Source organism: Heloderma suspectum, chromosome 8 (assembly GCF_057233095.1).
Source record: "Heloderma suspectum isolate Gila_16-S chromosome 8, 16-S_ref, whole genome shotgun sequence".
In the NCBI taxonomy this organism is placed as follows: Eukaryota; Metazoa; Chordata; class Lepidosauria; order Squamata; family Helodermatidae; genus Heloderma; species Heloderma suspectum.
In genome coordinates, this window is record NC_139465.1 from 5,285,202 (window position 1) to 5,308,651 (window position 23,450).

The 23,450-nt window shown below is 41.0% G+C and overlaps 1 protein-coding gene across 1 annotated transcript in view; it reads left to right on the plus strand.

The window, feature by feature from the left end:
* The window catches only part of ZCCHC14 (zinc finger CCHC-type containing 14), a 46,393-nt gene that overhangs the window by 15,454 nt on the left and 7,489 nt on the right, over nt 1-23,450 (plus strand). Inside the window, exons 3-9 of the mRNA XM_084812818.1 lie at nt 10,972-11,045; nt 14,887-14,958; nt 15,161-15,270; nt 18,701-18,795; nt 18,896-18,950; nt 19,753-20,035; nt 22,059-22,150. Of these exons, the coding sequence (XP_084668944.1) occupies nt 10,972-11,045; nt 14,887-14,958; nt 15,161-15,270; nt 18,701-18,795; nt 18,896-18,950; nt 19,753-20,035; nt 22,059-22,150 (781 nt within the window). The remainder of the gene's footprint in view (nt 1-10,971; nt 11,046-14,886; nt 14,959-15,160; nt 15,271-18,700; nt 18,796-18,895; nt 18,951-19,752; nt 20,036-22,058; nt 22,151-23,450) is intronic.

Consider the following 23,450-nt stretch of genomic DNA (forward strand, 5'->3'; position numbering starts at 1 on the left):
GCCTTGAACACTCCATAGGTACTTAAGATCCTGATCTGTTGAATTCTGTGAAGTGGCTGTTTACTTCACAACCTGTTGTGGAAACTCGATTTTAACATCAATGGATCCATCCTTCAAAACTTGTCCAATCCTTTAATGTGCGAACGCACACAGTGACAGGCATACAGCAGTGAATTCCACAATTTAGGCCCTGTCTGTACAAGCAGTAAATGACATGGTAAAATTGTTCTTTGACTATGCCACACCACTGCAGGTGGGGCAATTATATATTGGAATGTTCCTGATGGGGGGGCGGGAGAGAGAGAATCCCTGTACACAGAAAACTAGCATATCAGGATGAATTCTAGACTTGAAACCTTCTCCAGCACACATAGTTTTTTGTGTGCAGGGGGGATTTTCTCCACCCTGTTCATAAACTTATAAACCCTTTATCATGTACTCTATCACATTTCCTGTCTTTTTCTTAAATGAAAGGCCCCACAGTTGCCCTTGGTGTTCCTTTTCCAGCTCTTAGGACTATCTCCTGAGATGGGTGACTGGAATAGTACACATGGCTACAACATAGTCATTAGTTGCTAGCTTGTTTTAGTTATATATGGTGGGTGTCACATTGGGCTGCACCTTTTAGAGATTCTGTGTCTGAGCAATTCACAGTTTTTCTCTACAGAGTTTCTTTGCATTACAGTTGCAGAATAAACCTAGTAAGGCTACATATTATCCTTCAAAGGTTTCATGCAACAGTGAAGCCAACCCTTTTTCTGTGCGAAAAATCTGTATAAAATAAGCTTTGTACGGTGAGTCTTAGTCCTTTCTGTCCACAGCTTGCTGACTGTAAGGATCAATCCCCAAGCTTCAAAACTATCAAAATGCTGGGATGTTCTTCTTGGTATTGTCAACCTCAAGTGCTCAGGCTGTCAGAAACCCCCCTCCCCAAAATAATAAAGCTGCCTTGGATTCTATATTTCAAATATAGATGTCCTATATTTGGAAACTTTATATTTAACTTGCAAGTTATGAATTGACCTCTGAGCTACTGGTGACCGCACTTTTCTAGAGGGTGTATGTGTGCTTTTTGTGAAACCTTGAAGGCTGAAAGCTTTTGTGTTTTAGCTTGTATGATTATTATTACTGAATCTAGGAAATTTGCTTAGACCTGCAATATGAACTGTGATAGTGGAGGTTCTTTGACCCCTTTTTACCTTACCTCCCATCTTTCTGTATGTATTCTATAGTTCTAGTGTGCAATGCATATGAGGCAAGCATTTGAAAGAGTAGCATCAGTCAACTGTGATGATCAACATGTTGCTTCCAGACCTACCAAGAATTAACATACAACACAGCTTGTTTATTTTTCATATGAGATAGTGAAAAACCATGGGATCTAATTCTGGACTGTTTCTCCCTCAGCAACCCAGAATTCTGGGTTTGTATGTCACGGAGAACAAGCCAGGGACAAGGAGGTGGGTGAGCAGGTAGAAGCCAACACACTTATTCCTGCTCGCTCCCAAACCATCCATGGTTAACAAACCATGGGTTATTTGTGCAAACTGGGTCAGAGTAATCTTGTTAACACAAGACACAGAACTGTTATCCAGGAAACTCTTTTATGTCTTTAGCTTCTAGCATAAGAATGTAGTATGTTGAATTCAGCTGTTTTGTGCAAAAACAATATTCCTCTGGTTTTTAGTTTCCTGTCCCAAAGATGAGTCATACCCCCTTCTAAATAGAAGATACTTTTTTCTCATAACCCTTAATATGTTAAAACTTCTGGAATACTTATTAAGAGAAGCTTTGCGGTTAACTAAGATGCTGACTTCACTACTCTCATCAATGAATTCATACTTTGTTTTGAGTTTACCTTCTTTTTTAAGAATGACAGGATATAAACCCAAGTTTTCATTTTAATCTAGATCCTGTTTTTGGAGACACATCAGAGAGTCTGAAAGTAAAAGGAACCAAGCTGCAGAACTAGACAGGAACATTAAGAATATTAGTACTATGAACTGGAAGTGGGGGACCCAGCTAATAAATATTGAGTACTTCATATGCTTCCCTTATGAATAATCATTCTGTAAAACTGGAAAAACCCTTAATATTTACAAGTAAGTGTTAAATAACAGCTCTCCTGAGCTTACTTTCATTAGCTGCTATGGACATTCTGTTGCTGATACCTATCGCCATACCCTTTAGAATTAAATATTCATTAGAAGATAAATATGTTTTTTTGTGGTGGTAGTTAATCTTTCCAGGTTCCCCTCTAAATCCAGTGCAGAGCAGCCATTTTGTATTGCAATTATTTAGACTGTAACCTTTGAGCAAGGTCTTCATGTTTCAATAGCACTTAGCAGGATTTACATTTTGTATCAGTAACTTGGTTTCTAGGAGGAAGATGGTTTGTAAGCTGTCTAACATGTTTGTGATAACACTCCGTTATTCATACAGGTCTGTGACAGCCTGTCTCAGATCTACTTGCTTACTGGAGTAGACTGAAAGAAGGGGGAAATGTATTCACGAGAACTAACAGTTTCTACAAGGTTTTATAAGGACAGTTGCTACAATGGACCAAAGCCCAACTCTCATCTTAAATTGTTTCCAGGAGTGAAAAAGGGCTTTCTGTAACCTTACAGAGTTTGGTTCAAGGAACTCTTTATCTGCTTGGCAACAAACAGTTGGCCCACCAAGCTCCACGCATCTTTCCCGCAGCCCAGATGATCAGATGGACTGTGGGGAAAAGAACCCTGTTTTGGTGCTACTGTTACTCTCACCCCTAGGATTCCGTTGCTGCCAAGCTTACTAATAGTGGGTAAAGAGAAGTCTCTGAAGAAGCTGCTGGGGGTGGGGTGGGTGGGATAGGCTTTAACCTAATAGTAGTGGGGTTAAAGTCTCCCCCCCCCCCCAGTGATCCCAGCAATCTCGGAAGGGATCATTGGGGGTCGATGGGAGAGGCTTCATCCTCCAGCTATCCCATCTCGGCAGGGAGGGATGGGAAGTTTAAACCTCTCCATCCTTGTGTGCTAAGATTAGTGTAGGGGAAGAGTTTCTGCGCAGTGCATGTGCGGCCCTGAACCTGCCACTGCTTGAGTCTCTCAGGGCCAAAAGGTTGCCTGCTCTTGATCTGTAGTCTTATTTCCTAGTTACCTATATATGGGATAGTTGTCACTTTACATACTCACCCCAAAGTGAATTGTGCTAATCTCATTGGCTTCTGAAACTAGAGCAATGATCATGATAGTCTTGAGGTTTAAGATTTTTAAGGAGAAATCCACATCTTGAGAAGCCCTATAACAAGAAGCAAAGCTTTCCAGAAAAACCTCCAGGTATTTGCAATTATGACCTGGTTCACACTTACTGCCAGTTCATGGGTTCTTTACCCCATGAATTGGCGGGGCTACAGGCAATGGAGGGAGCACACTGCCTCCCATGCGCTTGTCGTTTCCGCTTTCAATCAGCTTAAATCAACAACCTAGAAAAGCCCAGCTCCTGAGTTGTTTGATGAGACGTCTGAATCTGGAACTCTGGGTTGTTGTAGGGATAGACAATCCAGAGTTTAACCCAACAACAAACCATGGGTGTTTCTTGGGTTAAACTTTGGTTTAAGATTAAGCAACCCAGAGTTCAGACATCACATCAAACAACCCAGGAAAGGGGTGTCTGAGACCAAAGGGTGTTTCTATAAGAAGGTTTTGTTAAAATCAGACATCTTAGCCTAGGCAGTTACACTAATTGGACACAACAGAGTTTTTCTTTTTTAATTACAGGTGTATCTTAGTTGATATCCAAAGAGCTCCTTCTAGGACACCAGAGGGCTTGAATGTGTCCCATAGTATTTTTGGCCTGGTTTCCTTTGAAAAGCATAGTTCCAGTTGTATCAAAAATTATTTTGAAATGTGGTTTGGTGGACCATACAGTGGGAAAATATGCTCACTGGTAATTGATTGGGCTTAGATAATTAATTTCAGCTGGATCATTGAATAGGCACTGGCTACTTAGGCCTTCAAGCTGGTGTTCAGTTAGGTTCTGTTCTATCCTATCCTATTCTATAGGATAGACATATAATAATGTAAAAATGTAGTAGTAGTCTATAAATGCCTGTGAATACTACATACTGTTTTGCTATTTGTTTTCTCATAAACTATGATGAGAATCCCATAACTGCTGTCTTTTTACCTACTCACTGTTTTTGCATTTGTAGTGCTTTATTGTTACCAGTAGGTGTTTCATGATTGCAGAATATCAACATAATTTTGTTGCCATTCACTTTAAAATTATTGAACTGTTTTTAAATACTTACATTTAGGGTGCAGTCCTATGGCTGCTAGACAGTGGCTAGATGGCCATAGGATTTTTCATTTTCCAGGAAACACCTCCCCACCCCATCCACCTCGTAGGCAGTGCAGTTCGTCCCTGCCTCTGTGCTCTTAAGAGCAGTGCAGAGTGGGGGAAAAGGGGGTATTCCTGGTGGTGGGGAGGAGACAGCGGAAGTGCTGGCACGGTGCTTCCTATGTGCTGTCCACCTCCCCCACCCCCCACCCCCGTCTGAGCCACCCTGCCTAGACAGCCAAAATCAGCTGTCTAGCCACAAATGCAGGGCGGATGGAGTGCAGAAGAGAAGATCCCCTCCTCACTCCACCTGCCCTGCATTGGATAGTCAGTTGCCTCCTACTTCGGAGGCGGCTGACTATCCCCATAGGATTGCGCCCTCCAACACATTTGCAACACAGTGGATCTTTCTCCTGGCTTGCACACTAGCTTATCCCTTGGGGACCTAGCTATCCTGTGCCCAGTCCTGTGTACGCTGTCTCACTCACACTCACTGCTCCCTATTAATACTAAGCTTCACAAAAAGCAGATTGTTTTCTGCTCTGAGGTTGGCTTAGGATGGCTAAATGCTAATAAAAACATGCCACTATTTCAAGATCCACTAGAACAATCTGGCAATATGGCTACCTTTTTTTTTTTTTTTTTTGCCTCCCCACTGCTAAAACCTACTTAGAGTTATACAAATATAAAACTCAAACACTGTATTTGTGTGAGGCCCCTTCAGGTGCCCTATCTCCCCTGCTAGTTCACTGCCTTTTTTTTTTTACTGTTGTGGCCACTACTTTTGCTGCTGCTGCTTCTGTACTGTTGATTTCTATGTACACACCTGCCTGATCCAGAGCAGCTGTTTCGCTGCTGATGTTGTGGCTGCCATTGCTGCTGAGTTGCCTCTGAGAAGACACTCTAGCAGTGTTCTCAGAGGGCTCTGTCACTCGTGCCCTGTGAGTGCTGCTGCTGCTATTATATACACATGAGTGTGCATGTGTGCACAGCTCCCGATACAGCATTGCGTTCAGCCCTTGGGGCCGAAAAGGTTGTATATTCCTGGAGCAAGGAAAAACAAGTTTTTTGTGTTTGTGGCTTTGTTTTTTTTTTAAAGTCTATTTGGGTTCAGTCCTATACTCAACTGGGAATAAGTCCCACTGATCTCAGTGGGACTTACTTCTGAGTAGACACACATTTGATTGCAGTGCACAAACTCTCTTTCTTACTAACACAGCTCTCCATCTCCAAGGAGACAGAATTGCTTCTGCTTCCAACTCTGCTCAGGGCTGTTTGTGGAGCAAGTTAATGTGTCAGAAGAATCTTGTGTCTCTTGTATGCTGAGCATTAAATGGAGTAAAGTTTAAGTTTAAAGGTTTCTGTATAATTTTAATATTTAATTTAGATAGAAAGCTTAGCTGAGCAGTTATAAATGGAAGAAGAGGATGTGTTCATTCGGTGGAGTGCTCCTGTAAGGGAGCCCTTGTTGATGGCTCAAGATTATAGTTGGCACTATATTCTATAAAGACATTTTCTCTATAGAATGCCACCCAGGATGGTTTCTTCCGAGTTAGTTAAGGCATTAGTTAAATATTAGATTTTATAAATAACCTGTGCTTCTCCTTTAATACACAGTAGTTAATACACAGAATGAATTCTAGGATCATTTTTACTGAAAGGTGCCATGTACCAGCCTTAAGTTGCTGAATCAATCCTCCATTGTTCCATCTTGAGATAATTTCATATGACCCTTGGACATGTTTGTGGCTGCTCAATGTTTTCCCTGGGTTTGACTTAAGGATCCATGATGAAGCCGTTACCTAAGCAACATGGCTCAGGAGGTGAATATACAACACTTATTCCTAGGACTACTGGTGGCGGCAACATGCTGAATCTCCTCCCACCCCCCATGTAGTGCTCAGATACCTGCTTCACAGTGGAAGAACTGCTCAGTAAAGAAATGGCTGGCCATGTATGATTCCCTGTTGGTTCAGTCTCTTATCAGGTTTTAGAGGAAGTTGAACATTTGTGATTCAAAGTACTGAAAAGTAACACTAAAAACATTCAGTAGGACTGCAGTCCTACTAGTTGAGTTTTCATTTTACTGCATTTAAGTCTTGCCACTTCCAATGGAAGCTGTGTGTGCTGTCTGTCCATATACAAGAGAGCAGCCAATTTGGATTTTAAACTGGTATTTACCATGTAGGAGAAAAGTGTTTTTTGAGAGGGGTAGGAGAGAACATTAAGGGAGCGGGGAGGACAGAGAAGCTTTAAAAAATAGGTTAATATACATTGTAGAAATATGGCTATTTTTAAACACATTCTTTTTGGTTTTGCCTGCTGACATGTTAACCAGCATTAACTAAGAACTCCTGTATTTCAGAAAGGTAGAGTTAATTGACTAGTCCTTTTGTTTCAATTTTGAATATTTTATGTGTGTTCAAAACCTTTAATCATTAATTTGGGGCTGTGTTTGTCACCCAGCTCATTTTTTTAAAAGCCAGTGATTTCAATGTGTCTCAGTTGTAAAGAAGTTCACCCATGAGTAAGAAAGCTTGAAGTGACTGTGTAGTTGTTTTAAAGGCAGCAGTGTACCTGTAAAAAGGAACAATCCATTGTGGGTGATGTTTCATGTTTGGAAAGTCTGTGTAGCACTTTGCTCTATTCTATTTTCAATGCCAGTACTGTATTTAAGCTTACAAAGCAAGCCTAAAATTCTGCCGTCCTTGCTTCAAGGTGCTCACATTTAAAAACATAAGAGCCATGCTGGATCAGACCAAAGGCCTATGAAGTCCAGCATTCTATTCCCACAGTGGCCAACCACATGCCTGTGAAAGCTCACATGTAGGACATGAGTGCAGTAGCACACTCCTGCTTATGTTCCCTACCATGTTGCCTCCAATACTGAAGGTAATATATAGTCATCATGACTAGTAGCCATTGATAGCCTTCTCCTCCATGAATTTGTCTAATCCCCCTTTAAAGCCATCCAAGTTGGTGGCCATCACTACATCTTGTAGAAGCAAATTCCATATTTTAAGTATACACTGTTTGAAGAAGTACTTCCTTTTATCTGACTTGAATCTCCCACCATTCAGCTCATGGGATAACCCCAGGTTCTAGTATTATATTACAGAGAAAAACTTATCCCTATCCATTTTCTCCACACCATGCATATTCTTATACAACTCTATCATGTCCCTTCTTACCCTTATCCTAAGCTAAAACTCCTCCAACACTGTAAACTTTCCTCATATAGGAGCTGCTCCAGCCCTTTGATCATTTGGTTTCCCCTTTCTGCACTTTTTCAGCACTACAATATCCTTTTTGAGGTGCAGTGATCAGACCACTGTACACAGTATTCTAAGTGTGGTCACACAATAGATTCATATTATAATGGCATTATGATATAGGCAGTTTTCGTTTTGATTCCTCCCCTAATGATTCTGCAATATGGGATTTATCTTTTTGACAGCAACTACACACTGAGTCGATGTTTTCATCAACCTGTCCACAACCCAGAGATTCCTTTCCTGATCAGTCCATGCCAGCTCAGACCCCAGTAGGGGATATGTGAAATGGGAGGGGGAGGGACAGGAAGTTGCCTCAGTCTGCATCGCCTTGCACTTGCTTACCCTGAACCGCATTTGTCATTTTAATGCCCATTTTCCCCGAATTGGAGAGATCCTTTTGGAGCTCATTTCTGTCCCTTTTTGTTTTAACCACCCTAAATAATTTGATCTCACCAGCCTCCCTAACTACAGATCATTTATGAGCAAGTTGAAAAGCACCAGATCTAATACAGATACTTGAGGGAGCCCATTGCTTACATCCCTCGTTGCTTGACTGTCCATTTATGGCTACTCTATTTTCTGTTCTTTAACCAGTTACTGATTCATAAGAGAACTTCTCTTATCCCATGACTGCTGAGTTTGCACAAGAGTCTTTGGTGAGGACTTTGTAAAGCATTTTGAAAGTCCAAGTAAACAATTTCTACTGGATAACCCCTATCCACATGCTTGTTGACACTCAAAAGAACTCTAAAAGGTTAGTGAGACAGGAGTTACCTTTGCAGAAGCCATGTTGATTCTTCTTCAGCAAGACTTGTCCTTCTATATGCTTATCTTTAATCATGCTTTCTACCAATTTTCCCAGAACAGATGTTGTGCTAACCAGCCTGTAACTTCCTAGATCCCCCCACCCCTTGGATTTCTTTTTTAAAATTGGCATTACATTGGCCACTTCCCATTCCTCTGGTACAGAGGCCTACCTTAAGGACATGTTACATATTCTTGTTAGAAGATCAGCAATGTCACACTTCAGTTCTGGACCTGGTGACTTGTTTGTTCTAGAACTTCATTTCTTATCACCATTACTTGCCTCAGTTCCTCCAACTCCCTTCCTGAAAATACCAGTTCAGACACAGGTATCTGCCCTACATCTTCAGCAGTGAAGACAGATGAATTCATTCAATGAATTCATTCAGCTTCTCCACAATCTCCTTATCTTACTTCAGTAACTCCCTTTTCATCCAGCAATTCAACTCCTTCTCTAGCTGGTTTTCTGCTTCTGAGAGTTATAAATACAGATATAAATTATTATTGGTCTTAATATTATTAGCGATATGCTCCCCAATTACAGCTTTAAACCAACTGGCAACTTGTGTTAACATATCTTTGTCATTAATAATATTGTTAAGAGAGGCCTCTTGATCTCAGCTCTTGAAGACTTCAAAGAAGTCTGATACCTTTTGTAGCTTTCAGCTTTGGCCCTCTTCAGTGCAAGAAGTATTAATAAGTAGTTCCTTATTGTGACTGTATTCCACAACTCCTTGGCAGTGCCCATGTTGTTCCTTGCTGCTTGGTCATGCTTCTGTTAACCTGCTCTGCATATAAAGGCTCCTCCAAGCCCGAGGCCTTCATCTTTAGCCAGCCCAATTTCAGAATAGAGCACAGGATATGAGTTCTGAAAAAAAGGCCTTGGACTGTTTTAAGTCATTCCTAAAGTTCAAAAAGAAAAGCCAAGCAATCTCAAACTTGATAAGCAGCTTTTGAGTCGAAACTGGGAGCAGATGTTTGTGTTTTCTTGCACAAAGCAGTGGAGAAGGGGGACTGCCAGTGTCACTAGCAAGTATAGAACTGTCCCCTGTGAAGTACTGTTTTATGTGATCTGCCATCTGGCTTTTGAAAATCTGGAAAACTGTGAGATGCCATTTAGCATGTGCGGCTGTTCAGCCGATCAGCACACCTTGGTGAGAACAAGAACCAAATTTTGTAAAGGAAAGGGCAAGAAATCCCAAAGGGGAAGGAACCACGAGCCAGAAAAGTATATTGGTCGTTTAAACATACCTAGACCCTTGTCACTGACAAGTTTTGGTTTGGTGCCAAAGGTGATTTAAAGATCATGAAAACGTGAGTACTCTCTCCTCTCCCCCCGCTTCTGCCCCTGGTAAAATTCTTTCCCTTCAAAACCAAGACATGATTGTACTGAACTCCATTTGGGCCATGTTGCTCCCATAGGTCCTGCAATAGCCTCAAGTTTACCTTGCTACAAGTCTAGGCTGGTAGAACAGGGAAAGGTTATTTGGAAGTTCATGAGAAAGGCCTTTGTTCTCCAAGCTGTTGATAGGAAAGAACTATTGAAAGAAATGGGGGATCTGGAACTTGGCTGCTTAGAAAAGGCAAGGAGCAACAGTGAAACAAATATCACTGTTCATATGAATGGCTTAGTTACCTGGCATGAGGTCTGCTTGTGAGTAAAGAACTCATGAGGGAGGTGAAGGAGCCAGGAAATGAGTGTTGTTGAAGAGCTTCATATAAAAGTCAGGGCAAGAGGGAGGCTTAGAAAAGAGCTCTGTCATGGTCACACAGGGAGTGAGAGTTTTAAAGGAGAAAGAATTAGGTGATTGGCCTCAACTGGAGGCAAGAGAGTTAAAAGACTCAAGGTGCTCACTGCACTGCCCCTTCTCATGCTATCTCACAGGTGGGTTGTGAGGATAAAGTGGGAATTTATGCTGGTTTAAGCTGCTTGGAGGTCTGCCAGTATACAAATGTAATAAAAGTATCTAAGAATCTGCATTTGTATTCCATTTTATTTTGCAGAGAAAGAGCCAATTACTTTAAGAGTTTAGGAGAACAAAGTTGTAGAACCATTCTCCTTCCTTCCCCGTTTTTGCTAATGTCTTGGCAAACATTTCTGTTTTCCTCCTCCTTCCACCTTGGTCATGCCAATGTAATTTAGGATTGTGAATTCTCTGAGCAGCTGATAATGTCAGCTGTGTTCTGCCCAAGAGTGGAAATACTGGTACTTTATGAACATTTGGGGTATTCATGCTTCCAGGCAAGATAATTTGATATGTTATGGGAGGTAGCCCTGCAATCACAAAGGAGAAGCATTTTATTGTTACTCCAAAATTTTCTCATAAATAGCTACTCTTTAAGACTTTGTCAACTGTCTTTTGGTCATGCTTGGTTTGACATCAAACAAACACCAGAACGCACACTGCATAATTCACCATAAGTACAGGCCATCTGCTACAATTGCTGCTGTCCACAGCCTTACGTTTGTGTGAAACTTCACCTGTGGGATTGAGAGAAGGGAAATAATGCTGTGGCATTGATACTCTGCCTGCTTCGATCATATAATGTACCTTACGTTCTTTTTTAACAGTGAGTGTTGAAAAAGTGGAACTAAAGGGATTATTGCACAAGAAGAACGATAGGAACGTTGAATATTCCTTTGAGGTAAGTTTATTTTATTTTTTATTTTATTTATTAAATTTATTAATCGCCCATCTGACTGGTCACCCAGCCACTCTGGGCGATGTACAACCCACCATAAAACAATTTAAAACAATAAAATTTTACCATAAACATTTTTTTTAAAATACCCTAACCCACCCCAAATGCCTGCCTGAACAACCACGTTTTTAATGCACGACGGAAGCTCCAAGTTCCAAGAATTTGCAAGTTCCAAGAATTTGCAATGAGGAGAGAGCAGTTTTAAATTTAAGGAGGTGTAAAAGGGACCAACCTTTGGGGGCACTCAGAACACTCAATATTCAAGTAAATGCCTTTGCCTCAAAGACCCAAACAATGTATTGAACTGCATTAACTCTGATGCTGAAATTATATGCTTGGGGCATTAGGTACTATGTCATGACATATATTATGTCGTAAGATGTAGAAAGCCCTGATTATTATTTTTTTAGAAAAGGAAGTTGGAATTACCGATTCATATTCAAAATGCCTTAAAAGCATGAGAAATATCTGTTCATGGACTACTGTGATTGTATGTACAAGAGGATGGGTAATGTGTGTTAAGGGATCTTGAGTATCCCTTATGCCCTTGGGAGCAGACAGAAGATTGTGCCCTCATATGACAGTACATCCAGTTATTCAAAGTATATCTTCTGTGTGGAGGTGGACCAAACAAAATAGTGATAGGGAAAATTGGAAACAGATGTGAAGGTGTTGAATTTCTAGAATGCAATTTTTCAAACACTGTGTCTATAGTACTGTTACCATAAGTCACAGCAACAAAACATCCTGTACCTCCTACTTCCACTCATGTGGAATAAGGAAAGCATTGTAATTCCCTGACCTTAGACAATCCAGTGTAGAAGCCGCCTCTTCTATCAAAATAACATAGATGAAACCGCTGGGAGATATTGTCTGGAGTTTGGTGGTTTGGTGCCACCAGTATGCTGATGGCACCCAACTCTCTCTCCTTTCCATCTAAATCCAGGGAAGCTGTTCTGGTTCTAAATTGGTGCCTGATGGCGGTAATGGACTGGATGAGGGCAAACGAATTGAAGCTTAATCCAAACAAGACAGAAGTGCTCCTGGTCAATCAAAAGGCAGATCAGGAAGTAGGGATTTAATCTGTGCTGGATGGGGTTACACTCCCCCTGAAGACTCAGGCTAACAGTTTAGGTGTAGTCTTGGACTCATCCCTGAACCTGGATGCCCAGGTCTTGTCCATGGTCAGGACTGCATTTGCACAGCTGAGGCTAGTGCGCCATCTGTGCCCGTTCCTAGAGACTTCTGAACTGGCCACAGTCACACATGCCTTAGTTACATCCCATTTGGACTGCTGTAATGCGTTGTATGTGGGGCTGCCTTTGAAAATTGTTCAGAAACTTCAGCTGGTCCAGAATGCTGTGGCCAGACTGTTGGCCGGGGCTGGTTACAGGGAGCACACGACTCCCCTATTGCAGCAGCTTAACTGGTTATTAGTCTGTTTTTGGACAGAATTCAAAGTGCTGGTTATGACCTATAAAGCCCCATATGGCTTGGGAGCAGGCTACCTGAAAGACTGCCTTCTCCCATATGAGCCTGCCTGGTCCTTAAGATCTTCTGGAGAGGCCCTTCTTTTGAGACTGCTACCATCAGAGGCGTGCTTGATGGCGACGAGAGAGAGAGCCTTTTCGGTGGCCGCTCCCAGGTTGTGGAACTCCCTCCCAAGGGAGGCTAGGTTCACTCCCTCTCTGTTATCCTTCCATCAGCAGGCAAAGACGGCTTTATTCAAGAAAGCCTTTGGCCTGTAAGTGGGTCTGTGGATTAGGTGCTGTTTTTATTCTGTAATTACATTTTTATTGAATTTTAAGGTGTTCTGTTTTAAACTGTTTTGAGCGCCCTTTTTTTGGTAGAAAGGTGGGGTATGAATCAGATAAATAATATGTGTCTTCTGCTGTTCTTAACCTCTTTCCCCAGCCTGCTACTTAGACTTAACAGCTAGCTGTTGGTGTTTTCATGGCAGACTTGCAAAAGGAGAGAGTTGCATGTATAAACTCCTCTGCCCCAGAATACCACAGAAATGACACATGGGCATAGTGCTAGCATAACAATGGGAACTACAGTTAACTATCAGCAAAATGGTGTTGGGGCCAACAAATGTATGTAGTGTGTGTGTCAGTCAGTGTTGTGCATGCTCAGACACATGCAATATGACCAATTGATCACAAAGAAGAGAAACGGGTTCTCAAGATGCAAGATAAAAATTTATTATACAAAGCCCAATGCATTTCAGCCTTTTTTATTTTATGCCTTCTTCAGGGGGTAAAGAAAAAAGTCTGCAGAATTTTTTCAGCAAAAGATTGTCTTCTGTGTCAGTCTGCTGGCAACTGGTAGAAACACGTTGCGCTTTGTATAATAAATTTCATCTTGCATCCTGAGAACCCATTTCTCTTCTTTGTGATCTACTTTGGATGCTCACCTCCTTCTGTTTTCTTAGTAATCCAATTGAGCCATCCAGTTACGGTTCTTAAAGCTGTAGAAGTGTATAACCCAAGAGCATTGTTTGTTCTTCCCCTTGCAGTGTGTGTGTGTGTGTGTGTGTGTGTGTGATCAACAAAGCCTGAGGTGGAGCTACAAGCTGTCTGCTATTTCTTAGTTTTAGAGGAACAAGTGCTGGGAAAAGGAAATTCCTCAGTTACGTAATGTATTTTGAAACTGTCTTCTCCTCACCAGTGTTTTTGGCAGCATCCTCAGGGCTGGAAAAATGTGTGTGTTTGGTTGTCATTGATACTAATGTCATGTGGAAAGATCACTCCTCCCCCTCCCTTTTTTTTTTAAGGATAAAGGCAGTCTTTTCCCATTAATCCCAAATACTACTATACCCAGGCTAAAATAAAATACAATATAGAGTTTAAGTGCTGAATAGACTCTTCTGTATTGTGTTAAAAATAACATATTTAAATAAGTTAAATCAGTCAGCCAGCAGCCTAGCAAATCTTTGGGTAGTGTTGATAAAGGTGTTGAATAAGCTTATTGAAAATACAGAACAAGGGTTGCTTGACAATGTTGGCTTGGTAAATCCTCAGGTACAAATCCATAGGTCAGATGCCCATCTCGTGTCCTTATAGGCAACTGATTTGCGGAGTCTGCAGTGTGCCACATACGCATGCACCAGCATCATTAACGACCTGCACTGCAAGTGGGTGTGATTATTGCAATATGTTGTCTGCACCGTCAATATGGAGTTTTCCCATAGAGCATTTTGCTGATTAAAGAGGCACAGTTTGTCTTGTGACCCTTTTTTGCAACAGACATGAGGAAACAAAATGTAGCCACAGTCTAAGTACTGGATAATACAATAACTATAGGAGTTGACAATAGAATTTGTGTGGTTCTGTGTTGTTGTTTTTAATAAGGAGTATGTTCCTCCAACTCTACTGCTGCTTTACATGTACTAATGCTACATGACTGGAGGCTGGTATGTGAATTGCAATTGGCTTGTAATGTTCATTCAAAATGTATTTTATACAGAAAGGCAGATATAAATTGATTAAATAAAACAAACAAAGGTTCAGATTTCAGTGGTAATGAGAGAGGAAAAAATGTTAATACTTGTGGCTGCGCAGTGTAGTTGCAGTGGTATAATATAGGTCTCTGCCGTTGGGAGGAAGGTGGGAACAGTAATCTCTGAAATTAAAATGTAGGCAAAGATGCACCATGGTAACAATGGGCCAGACCCCTTTTTCCTTCATTCACTCACTCTGAGAACACTGAAAACCCATACTAGCAAAACCAATTCCAGTTGCGTTCAGTGCAAGGAACTAAAATCATTCTTCATTGTCTTAAGGTTTTATGGTCTGATTCTTCAGTGACATTGGTAACAAAGTCTTCTGCCGAGGTGACTGAATTCATTTCAAAGGTAAAAACTTACCTTCGCCTTTGTATAAATGATATTCCAAAAGCATCGTGAGATTCATTTTGGAATAGATATAATTCATACAGTGTGCAACTCTGCTTTTAAATAAATGGTGTACATTGAGTGAGTTTATTTTTTTCTTCTTTTGTCCTTCTCATTTTTGGTTCCTATATTCCGGTTTGAAATCTAATATCTTCTTTCTTAGTTAGGTCAACTGTACCCAGAAGAAAACTTGGAGAAATTCATTCCTTGCCTAGCTGGTCCAGATTCATTTTACTTAGACAGAAACCATATGGACCTGGAATCGGACCTTAGGTATACTTGGAAATCTTTCTCTCTGTGAACTTTTTTTTGTTCAGGTTTACTGGGATTTAACTTGCAGATATGCTTACTATTTGTTTGATTCTCATTTGTCTTGATTGCATTTTCTTAGTTTTGTTAACTAGCATAGATTATGAATAACTGTGCTCCAAACTCTTGGATGGCATATCTGGTACCTTCGGAACACAGTCTCAGCACCACTACTGGCAGTGTGTGTGCCCCGTCTTGCTCTTACATGTCCTTGAGTCACTCAAGCACTTGTTCTTAATAGGAGTTGCTGCTGGCCCATTTGGTACCTAATGGATCCTTTTGGCTTTTAGGGATTGCAAAGGACCAGCCATACATAAGTTTATTTTCTTAGCTCCATCGATGTACATAACGCTTTACAAAGGAAAGGTTTGACTGGTCCCTAGCCCTAGGGGCCTGCATTCTAAAAAAAACTGGGCAAAGAGAGGCAGGGTTAAACAGTGGATTATGAGGAGGAGGAGTATTAAAATTAAAATGTATGCATCACATCTCACCAGAAAAATTGATATAAACCATAGTCAGCAGAATACTACCACTAAAAATACCACAAAACATGATCTAAGACCAATACAATACGAAGACTGTTAATCTACAGTACAAAAAATCTTCCCTGTCACAGCCTATAGTCTGAATGATATTGAATATTATTTCAATTACAGTTTCAATTTAACTTTGGCTAAGTTAAAATAGAGCAGTTATGGGGAAATCCCGGCCCACCAAGATGCCCAATGCCCTCCAAGAGGAGAGAGGGTGGAAGAGATTGTTCCAGCACCTCAAGGAGCTAGCTGAGTCCCAAGCAGGCTTTGCTCCCCACTCACCTTCTTCAGTTGGGGAAAGGGGGGCAGGGAAGCAAGCTCAGGACTCAGCTAGCTCCTCAAGGTGGTGACTGAATGGGCTCACCTTCCTCGATTGGGGAATGTGAGGAGCCAAGCCATCTGCACACTCAGCTGGTACCTCAAAAAGCCACCCCTCCAGGCACTGGTTGAGTGCACACCTGCCTTTCAGTGTGCCTGGCAAGACGTGGCTGAAACCAGTTGCGGAGTCCTTTTCAACATGCAAAGAGAAGCACAGAGCAACTGCTCCATGCCTCTCTCTGCTTGGACAATGGGGGTGAATGATACCAGGGATGGGGAGAGGTCTGCTCCTGATGTTATCTGCCCCTGATGTTATCTGCCCTCCTGAATTGCCAGATTGCCTCCCAGACCAATCAGGTTCCCCACCCGTACAATGGTATTGGAAGTATAGGGTTGTTCCAAAGCCTTGCCAGTTATGGTGAGTTTCGAGGAGAGATTCAGAAGAAATAAGGGAGGAAGCTGCATGGAACCACTCTGGGAAGCAGTTCCAGATATAAGGAACAACAAGGGAGAAATGGTGGAGATGTTTCAGAGAGAAGGAGACCTTTGGATGGCTGAGGGTTATGGAGTTGGATAAGTTTAGGTCACAGGAAAGGATGTGTCAGGCTATAAGAGCAGAAAGATAAGGCATGGGTTGGGTGAGAAGACCATGGAAGATTCTGAAGGAAAGGCTGAAAACCTTTTTTTGGAGTTAATAATTTTGGCATATAATTTATTTATTTATTTATTTATTAAATTTATTAATCGCCCATCTGGCTGGTCACCCAGCCACTCTGGGCGATGTACAACACACCATAAAACAATTTAAAACAATAAAATTCTACCATAAAAATTTTTTTAAAATACCCTAACCCACTCCAAATAATGTTGGGAATGGGTTTCCTAGCAAGCAGGATTAAATGTAGAAAGAGGGAATTGCATTGTAGCTGTAGAAGCACAAGATGTACTTTGTGAAGGTGCAGCTAAAACAAATCTTAAGGACTGCACCATAGGAACAGATGAGCCAGGTAAAGCAGTTCCTGTAGTAGGAAATAGGTTGTAGTCTGTGGGCCACAGTCCAGTTTCTAAAATCATAGGGTTGGATCTTAAGTCATGATTGACTTAAGTCCCACTGATTTCAGTGGGTCTGCTCTAAGCACGATTAAGTCCGGATGCAACCCATAGTATTTAGTACTCTGTAATACGTTAGAAGCATATTTCCTGCATATCTTTGTTTTAGAGCCTAGGGAAGTGTGTCTTCACTTTTTGCTAGGACTGGCAGAACCGCTTATGTAGCCTCCCAGGACTGAGACAGGAATTGTGTGCTTCTGGTAACTAAACCAAATAATGGATTAATGTTTAATTTCTCCCAAACCTTGAAGTTCATGTTTTGTTGACAGGAACAATATAATGGTCAAAATTTCTTCAATCATTGCTGCTGTTGACTTACAAACAGCTGTAAAGGTCTAGTTTAAGTATATCTTTGCTGGATTAAATGGCATATCCACACAGTGATTGTTGTTTCATGACAGCTGGAGTCTAGATTCTTTGTCTTTAAAAACAAAAAAAAATCTGGATTCATTACAAATTTGAGACTCTAAAAGTTGTAGTGCCTGCATTTTTCATATTAATGATTTTCACATGTCCCTAATCATTATAAAATAAAACCACCATCATGGGACCTTTGAGATTGTAATTGGGCTGAAAGTTCCAGCAAAGCACATGCTAATCGACTTGCCAGATGTCCAGATCTGATCTGGATTGTTGAGGTTTACATATTTTTCCCACCATTCAAGTATACAAGTCAGACACTGCCTTCACAGTTTGGCTTTTGTGTCCCCTAATAAATCAAAACTGTGTTTTTAAAGTGTGAATGCAATAGAAACATTTTCCGTATTAGGTCTTTTTCTCCCTGTCCCCCTTAGGCAACTTTGTGGGTTGCTTTTAAGCAAACTTTGGAGAAATGATGGCAATACATAATTATATAATATGTGGTTGGCAGCATATATTTTTAAGTAAGAAGCCTGTCTGCTGTCTTTTAGTACTGCTGCTCTCTTGTAAAAGCAAGATATGCTAAAACGTCCTCTAATGAAATTGTAACTATTCACAGTTCCATTCTGGTTTACATGTACCCTTCGACGTTTGTCTTCGTGTCAAATATTTAATTAGAATAGTGACCACATATGTGAATTTAAAGAGCCCAGTTAGAAGCCAATTTTGGAGTCCATACAAATTCAGGTCTGTTCATGGTGATAGTATGACCACATTACAGAAATTAGTGGGTATTTGTCTCTCTTTGGTGTGTTTTCTTTAACAAGAGAAAATCATATTTTTCTTGTTGGCTACATGTTCATGCTGTGGGGATTTGGGGCTCCTTGTAGCATTCACATGTTATAAAAGAAGACTACTACAGTTATTGCCTGTTGGAGAGACAGTATGTGTACTTGCATTTTGTGTCTTGTGTGCTGAAATTCCCAGTTTGGCACTCTTCTGTTAAAGCTACAAGTTTGATCTTTGAGATCCAAATGCAAATAAAACATTGCACAATTGAAATCATTTTCCAGGTATTTGGCATCATTACCTTCCCACGTCTGGAAAAATGACCATGTCAAGAAATTTTTCAGCACTTCATCTCACTCCCAACAATTTCAGAGTTCAAGTGAGTTTAAAGATTCACTCCCCACTCCCCCAATTACTATATGACTAAATGTTCAACCAGTCAGTGCCTGTTCAAACACCACCCAATCTCCTTTTTTTAGGTCCTGGCAACACTTCCCTTTATAAAGTAGGTACTACACTGGGTGCTTCTGGAAGGTGAGATTAATTTTGTGAGTGTGAGTCTGAGTGAGAAAGATGATGTAGACAAGCTGTGGAATGTTGTCTTGATTCCTGTGTAATCATGGGGAATGTTTTTCACTATCACTTCGATATTAAATTCACATATTGTTTTTGTGCAGTACAAATTCAGCATTTGTGCTAGTTTTTGCTATTGCTGATGTTATGTCATGCTACTGTTTTGAGCAAAGACTACATGACCCAGTGATAAAGTCAAAGGACTGATTTCTGTGTAGCATTTTCCTTACTAGGGATGCTTTGTGAATAATAACTGTAGGGAATTCATATAGAAAGTTTGATGTTGCCATTACAAATCCACACTGACAAGGTTTTGATATATCATGTTCCGCACATACTGTTCAATGAGAATAAATTCCCAGAGTGTTTCTCAGGAGATAAACATTAACTTAGAACAGGCCTGTGACAAACAGCTAACATCAATTCCTACATTTCTGTAGAAGAAGCTTGTGTTGAAATAAGTATGCTGGATGGTTAGTTACTGTATCTACATAATCCTCCCTCTCCTGCTCCATTTTCTTGGTTGTGCCTGGCTCATACACTATTAGAGCAGCAATTCCTTAAGCAGCTGGAGCAGGTGTGGCCTTACGTTTACCAGTCCTTTGACTTTTCACAGCCATTTCAGAAAAATGTAAAACGGCATTGTGGATCCAAGGACCACTCTTGGGGTGAAACATTTGGTTTATTTTCTTGCAGAATGCACAGTATTCCTGTTTGGTTTGGGGAATGTTAAATAGAACAGTTTCTGCTTCTCTGTTTGCAGACCTGTCTGTGGCGTAGCTGGCATCCAGTCTTCACAGAACAGTCTCCAGCATCATGGGCAGCATCCAGCTGCTACACCAGTTGCACTTCCCCATTGCACTCATTCAGGCGGAGCTGGATCCACACTCTCTTGCCGCTCCCAATTAGAAAACTCTTCGCCCGTTCTAATGACTTCCAGTCCTCAGACTCCCCAGGCCCAGGAACAAAATGGGATTTTAGACTGGCTGCGGAAACTGCGCTTGCACAAGTACTATCCAGTTTTCAAACAGCTCACAATGGAGAAGGTAGAGTGCTGCGGAAATAGAGTGGTTTTTCTTTACTTTTGCTCAATTTATCCTGTGTCCGCGCACGCTCTCTCTCTCTCTCTCTCAAAGACTATGGTTAGAATTGCTGATATGGCTTCTTCAGCTAGTTTGGATTAGTGTGTATTGGGTAATTAGCTGCCCTATATTTTTCTATTTAATATTTAATCAGAATTCTTCCCTGAACACTTAAAGTAAATGGCTGGGTTTGGATGTCACGATGGGATGTTGCGTCATCTGAATCCAGAACGCTTCCTGCAGGGTGGCTTATTTTTGGCAACAAATCGTCCTGACAACCTATGGCTTGTTCTAGGGGATGTTCGATCCACGATGGGTTGTCATGTTGTCCGAACCCAGGAGAGCAATTTCATTGTGGGTTGTGGGGATTGGCTGGTGAGCCACTCGGCAAGAACAGCAAAAAAACACTGTTGCTCTTCACTATCTTGCCCTTGCCACGACCGGTGACAGCCCCTCCACCGATGCCCAAGCAGCATTTTAGAATGACCTTCACTGGTTTGCCACTTTTTTTCAGTCCCAGAAAATTGTGCAAACGTGTTCTTAATTTTTTTAATTATTATTTTTTGTCAGTCTTTCACAAATGCGCAAGTGTGCTCTTATGGCTGTCTAATGTGTGTAGGCTTGCCTGGTCAATTCCCTTGTATGTTTCAGCTGTCAAACGGAGCACCAAGGAAGTTAGGCAACATACAAGAAATTAACAAGGCAAGACTGCATATAGGCTAATTTCCCACAGTTGCTAGGGGCCAATTGACACCAGGGTTGTCAGTCGAAAAACACCAAAAAGGAGGGGAAAGCGGCAAAAATAGGTCCATCAAAAAAGCAGAGGAGGAGACAATATCTCCCCCTTGGCAATGTGATCCTCTGGCTTTTAAGTGTTGAACTGACACACCTCAGTGTCCTTCTCAATGCTTCCCCGAGTGTCCAGCTACTCCAGAAAGGGGAGATATTGCCCCCCACCCCTTTTACAGCTCCTTTTAGAGCACTCACTGCTGCGGTTACTGCAGTTCCTTGACAGTTGTAAAAAAACCGCAGAAATGTTCGCACATTTAATGGCTGGGAAGTAAACGGAGGGGAATTTTGCATGCCTGCATTAACTGCTCTATTACTGCAGAGGCACAAATTTCACTTAAAGAATGTCTTTACTTGCAACTCCTCTCTGATATGTTGTAAAGCTACTCATCACATCATTGTGGGGGGGTTTAAAAAGAAATCTAGAGTGCCCTCTGGTGGATTAATTTTTGCTTCTTAAACCTAGAGCTCTAATTTCTGTATTTCTAATATGTCATGTTTTTAATCTAGGTATAATGCTTAGTACATAGACACCTTATAAAAATGATACATTGAATTTAATAACAGACTTATTCCAATATTTTTCTCTGCTTTCTTCAAATATATTATCAATGTTAATAAGCTTGGTCTGGTGTATGTTTTCAATTTGAAAAGTGTGTTTAGTGTGTACGTTTGATAGGTAGCTATTGAATAATTCTACATAAAGTTTGATATTTTTGTGAACCGCCCAGAGAGCTTTGGCTATTGGGTGGTATAGAAATGAAATAAATAAATATTGAGATGATTGCAGCTGTTGGGTATCTTGTTAGAAATAATATAGGAATGATCAAGGGCATGCAACAGTGGTAGCTGCTCAAGAAAACCAATTTTAAAAGCTGGTTATGCATGGAGAACAAAGCATCCTTAATCTAGGGTCATCTTAAAACTGTGATGTGTTCTTACAACTTTGGGTATTGTACTCGGTAGTAATCCCTTGAATGAAGGGACAACTTTGCAAGGAATAGGGACAGTAGATAATGCTTTTATAAGTAACCTTGAATTCTTTCAGGTCTAGACTTGTGTGGAGTTATCCTTGTATGCGTTTAACTTTGTTCTCCTCTTTATAGTTTTCATAATGAAGGGTGACCTATGTTTGACAGTATACAGTTTTTATGCAAGTATATGTTGCATGCTATAAAATTGATTCTTTATCTTCAAGTTCCTGAGCCTTACTGAAGAGGATCTGAATAAATTTGAATCCCTCACAATGGGAGCAAAGAAGAAACTCAAGACTCAGCTGGAGTTGGAAAAGTAGGTATTAAAGAAAACCAAAAAGACAAACAGTGAATCAAGAAACAAGCTAAGCTGTGGGAAACTTGTTTCAATCCAGGCGAACTTTGAGTTCTTTGAAGTCCATGGAGATAAATACAAAAGTTCAGAATGTGAACCTATTGATCTTTCAGAAAAAATCCCAATTAGAGAAAGAAACTTGAGATGGTAGTATTTTCAAGATTATGTTTGTTTAAATTATGTGATTTAAATGATATGATTTGATATATAACTAACTTTGTCCACTACAACACATACTGTGTGGTGGTGGTGATACGCTATTGAAACGTTCAAAGGTATAAATCAAGGATAGGCAAGCTGGTGCCTCCAAATGTTTTGGGCCATAACTTCCATAATCACTGACCATTGGCCATGCTGATTGGAACTGATGGGTGTAATAGTCCAAAACAGCTGGAGGGCACCAGGTTTCCTACTCCTGGTATAAATGCTGAACCCATATTGATTTACTGTCCCTAATACTATGATCCATTGGGTTGGAGGCGTGTGTGTGTGTGTGTGTGTGTGTTTGAAAGAGAGAATGGTTGCTTGTGTTGTATGTGCAATCCTCCTGTAGACAGGTACTACAGGTTTTTGAATTGTTTCTTTGCTTTCTAGATAAACCATCTTGTCTCCATAGTGGTATTATTTTCACAGGGTCATAGAGTTGGAAGGGATCTTGGAGATCATCTAGTCCCTCCGAGGGTAGGCAGCGTGGTGTCTGCAGGTACCAATGCACCCCTGGACACCACCTTTGGTGCCCATTTAAACAAATAAATAAATTAACAATTTTTTTATTTTTTTTTACCAGCAGCTGGGATCTCTTCAAAGCAAAGTGAAGGCCTCCAGCTGCTGCCATCTTTATTTCTCATGAATGCCTTTGGGCTGCACATGGGGCTCAGACATTCTCAAGAAATCAAGATGGCTGGCAGCTATAGGCCAATGCTTTCGTTCATAGCTTACCCAGACACCAAAGGAAAGAAGGCAGGGGGAGAAAAAGCAACTCCTGTTGCTGCTGTCTGGCAAGATAATCCAGTGTGGAGTTAGCAGAGCCTAGGGGGAGCAACCTGGGGGATGGAGTGGGGAGGGTTGTCTGCTTGTATGCCTAAATGAATGGGGACTGCATGTGTATGAGAGATTTTAGGGGTGAGCTAGAGAGGGGGTGGATTTTGGAGGGAACTGGAACGAGTGTGGTTTTTGATGTGCTTGCAGTGAGGAGAAAGGAGGTGTGTGTGTGTGTATGCCTGAGTGCATGATATATGGGTGCACGTGTGTGTACATCAGT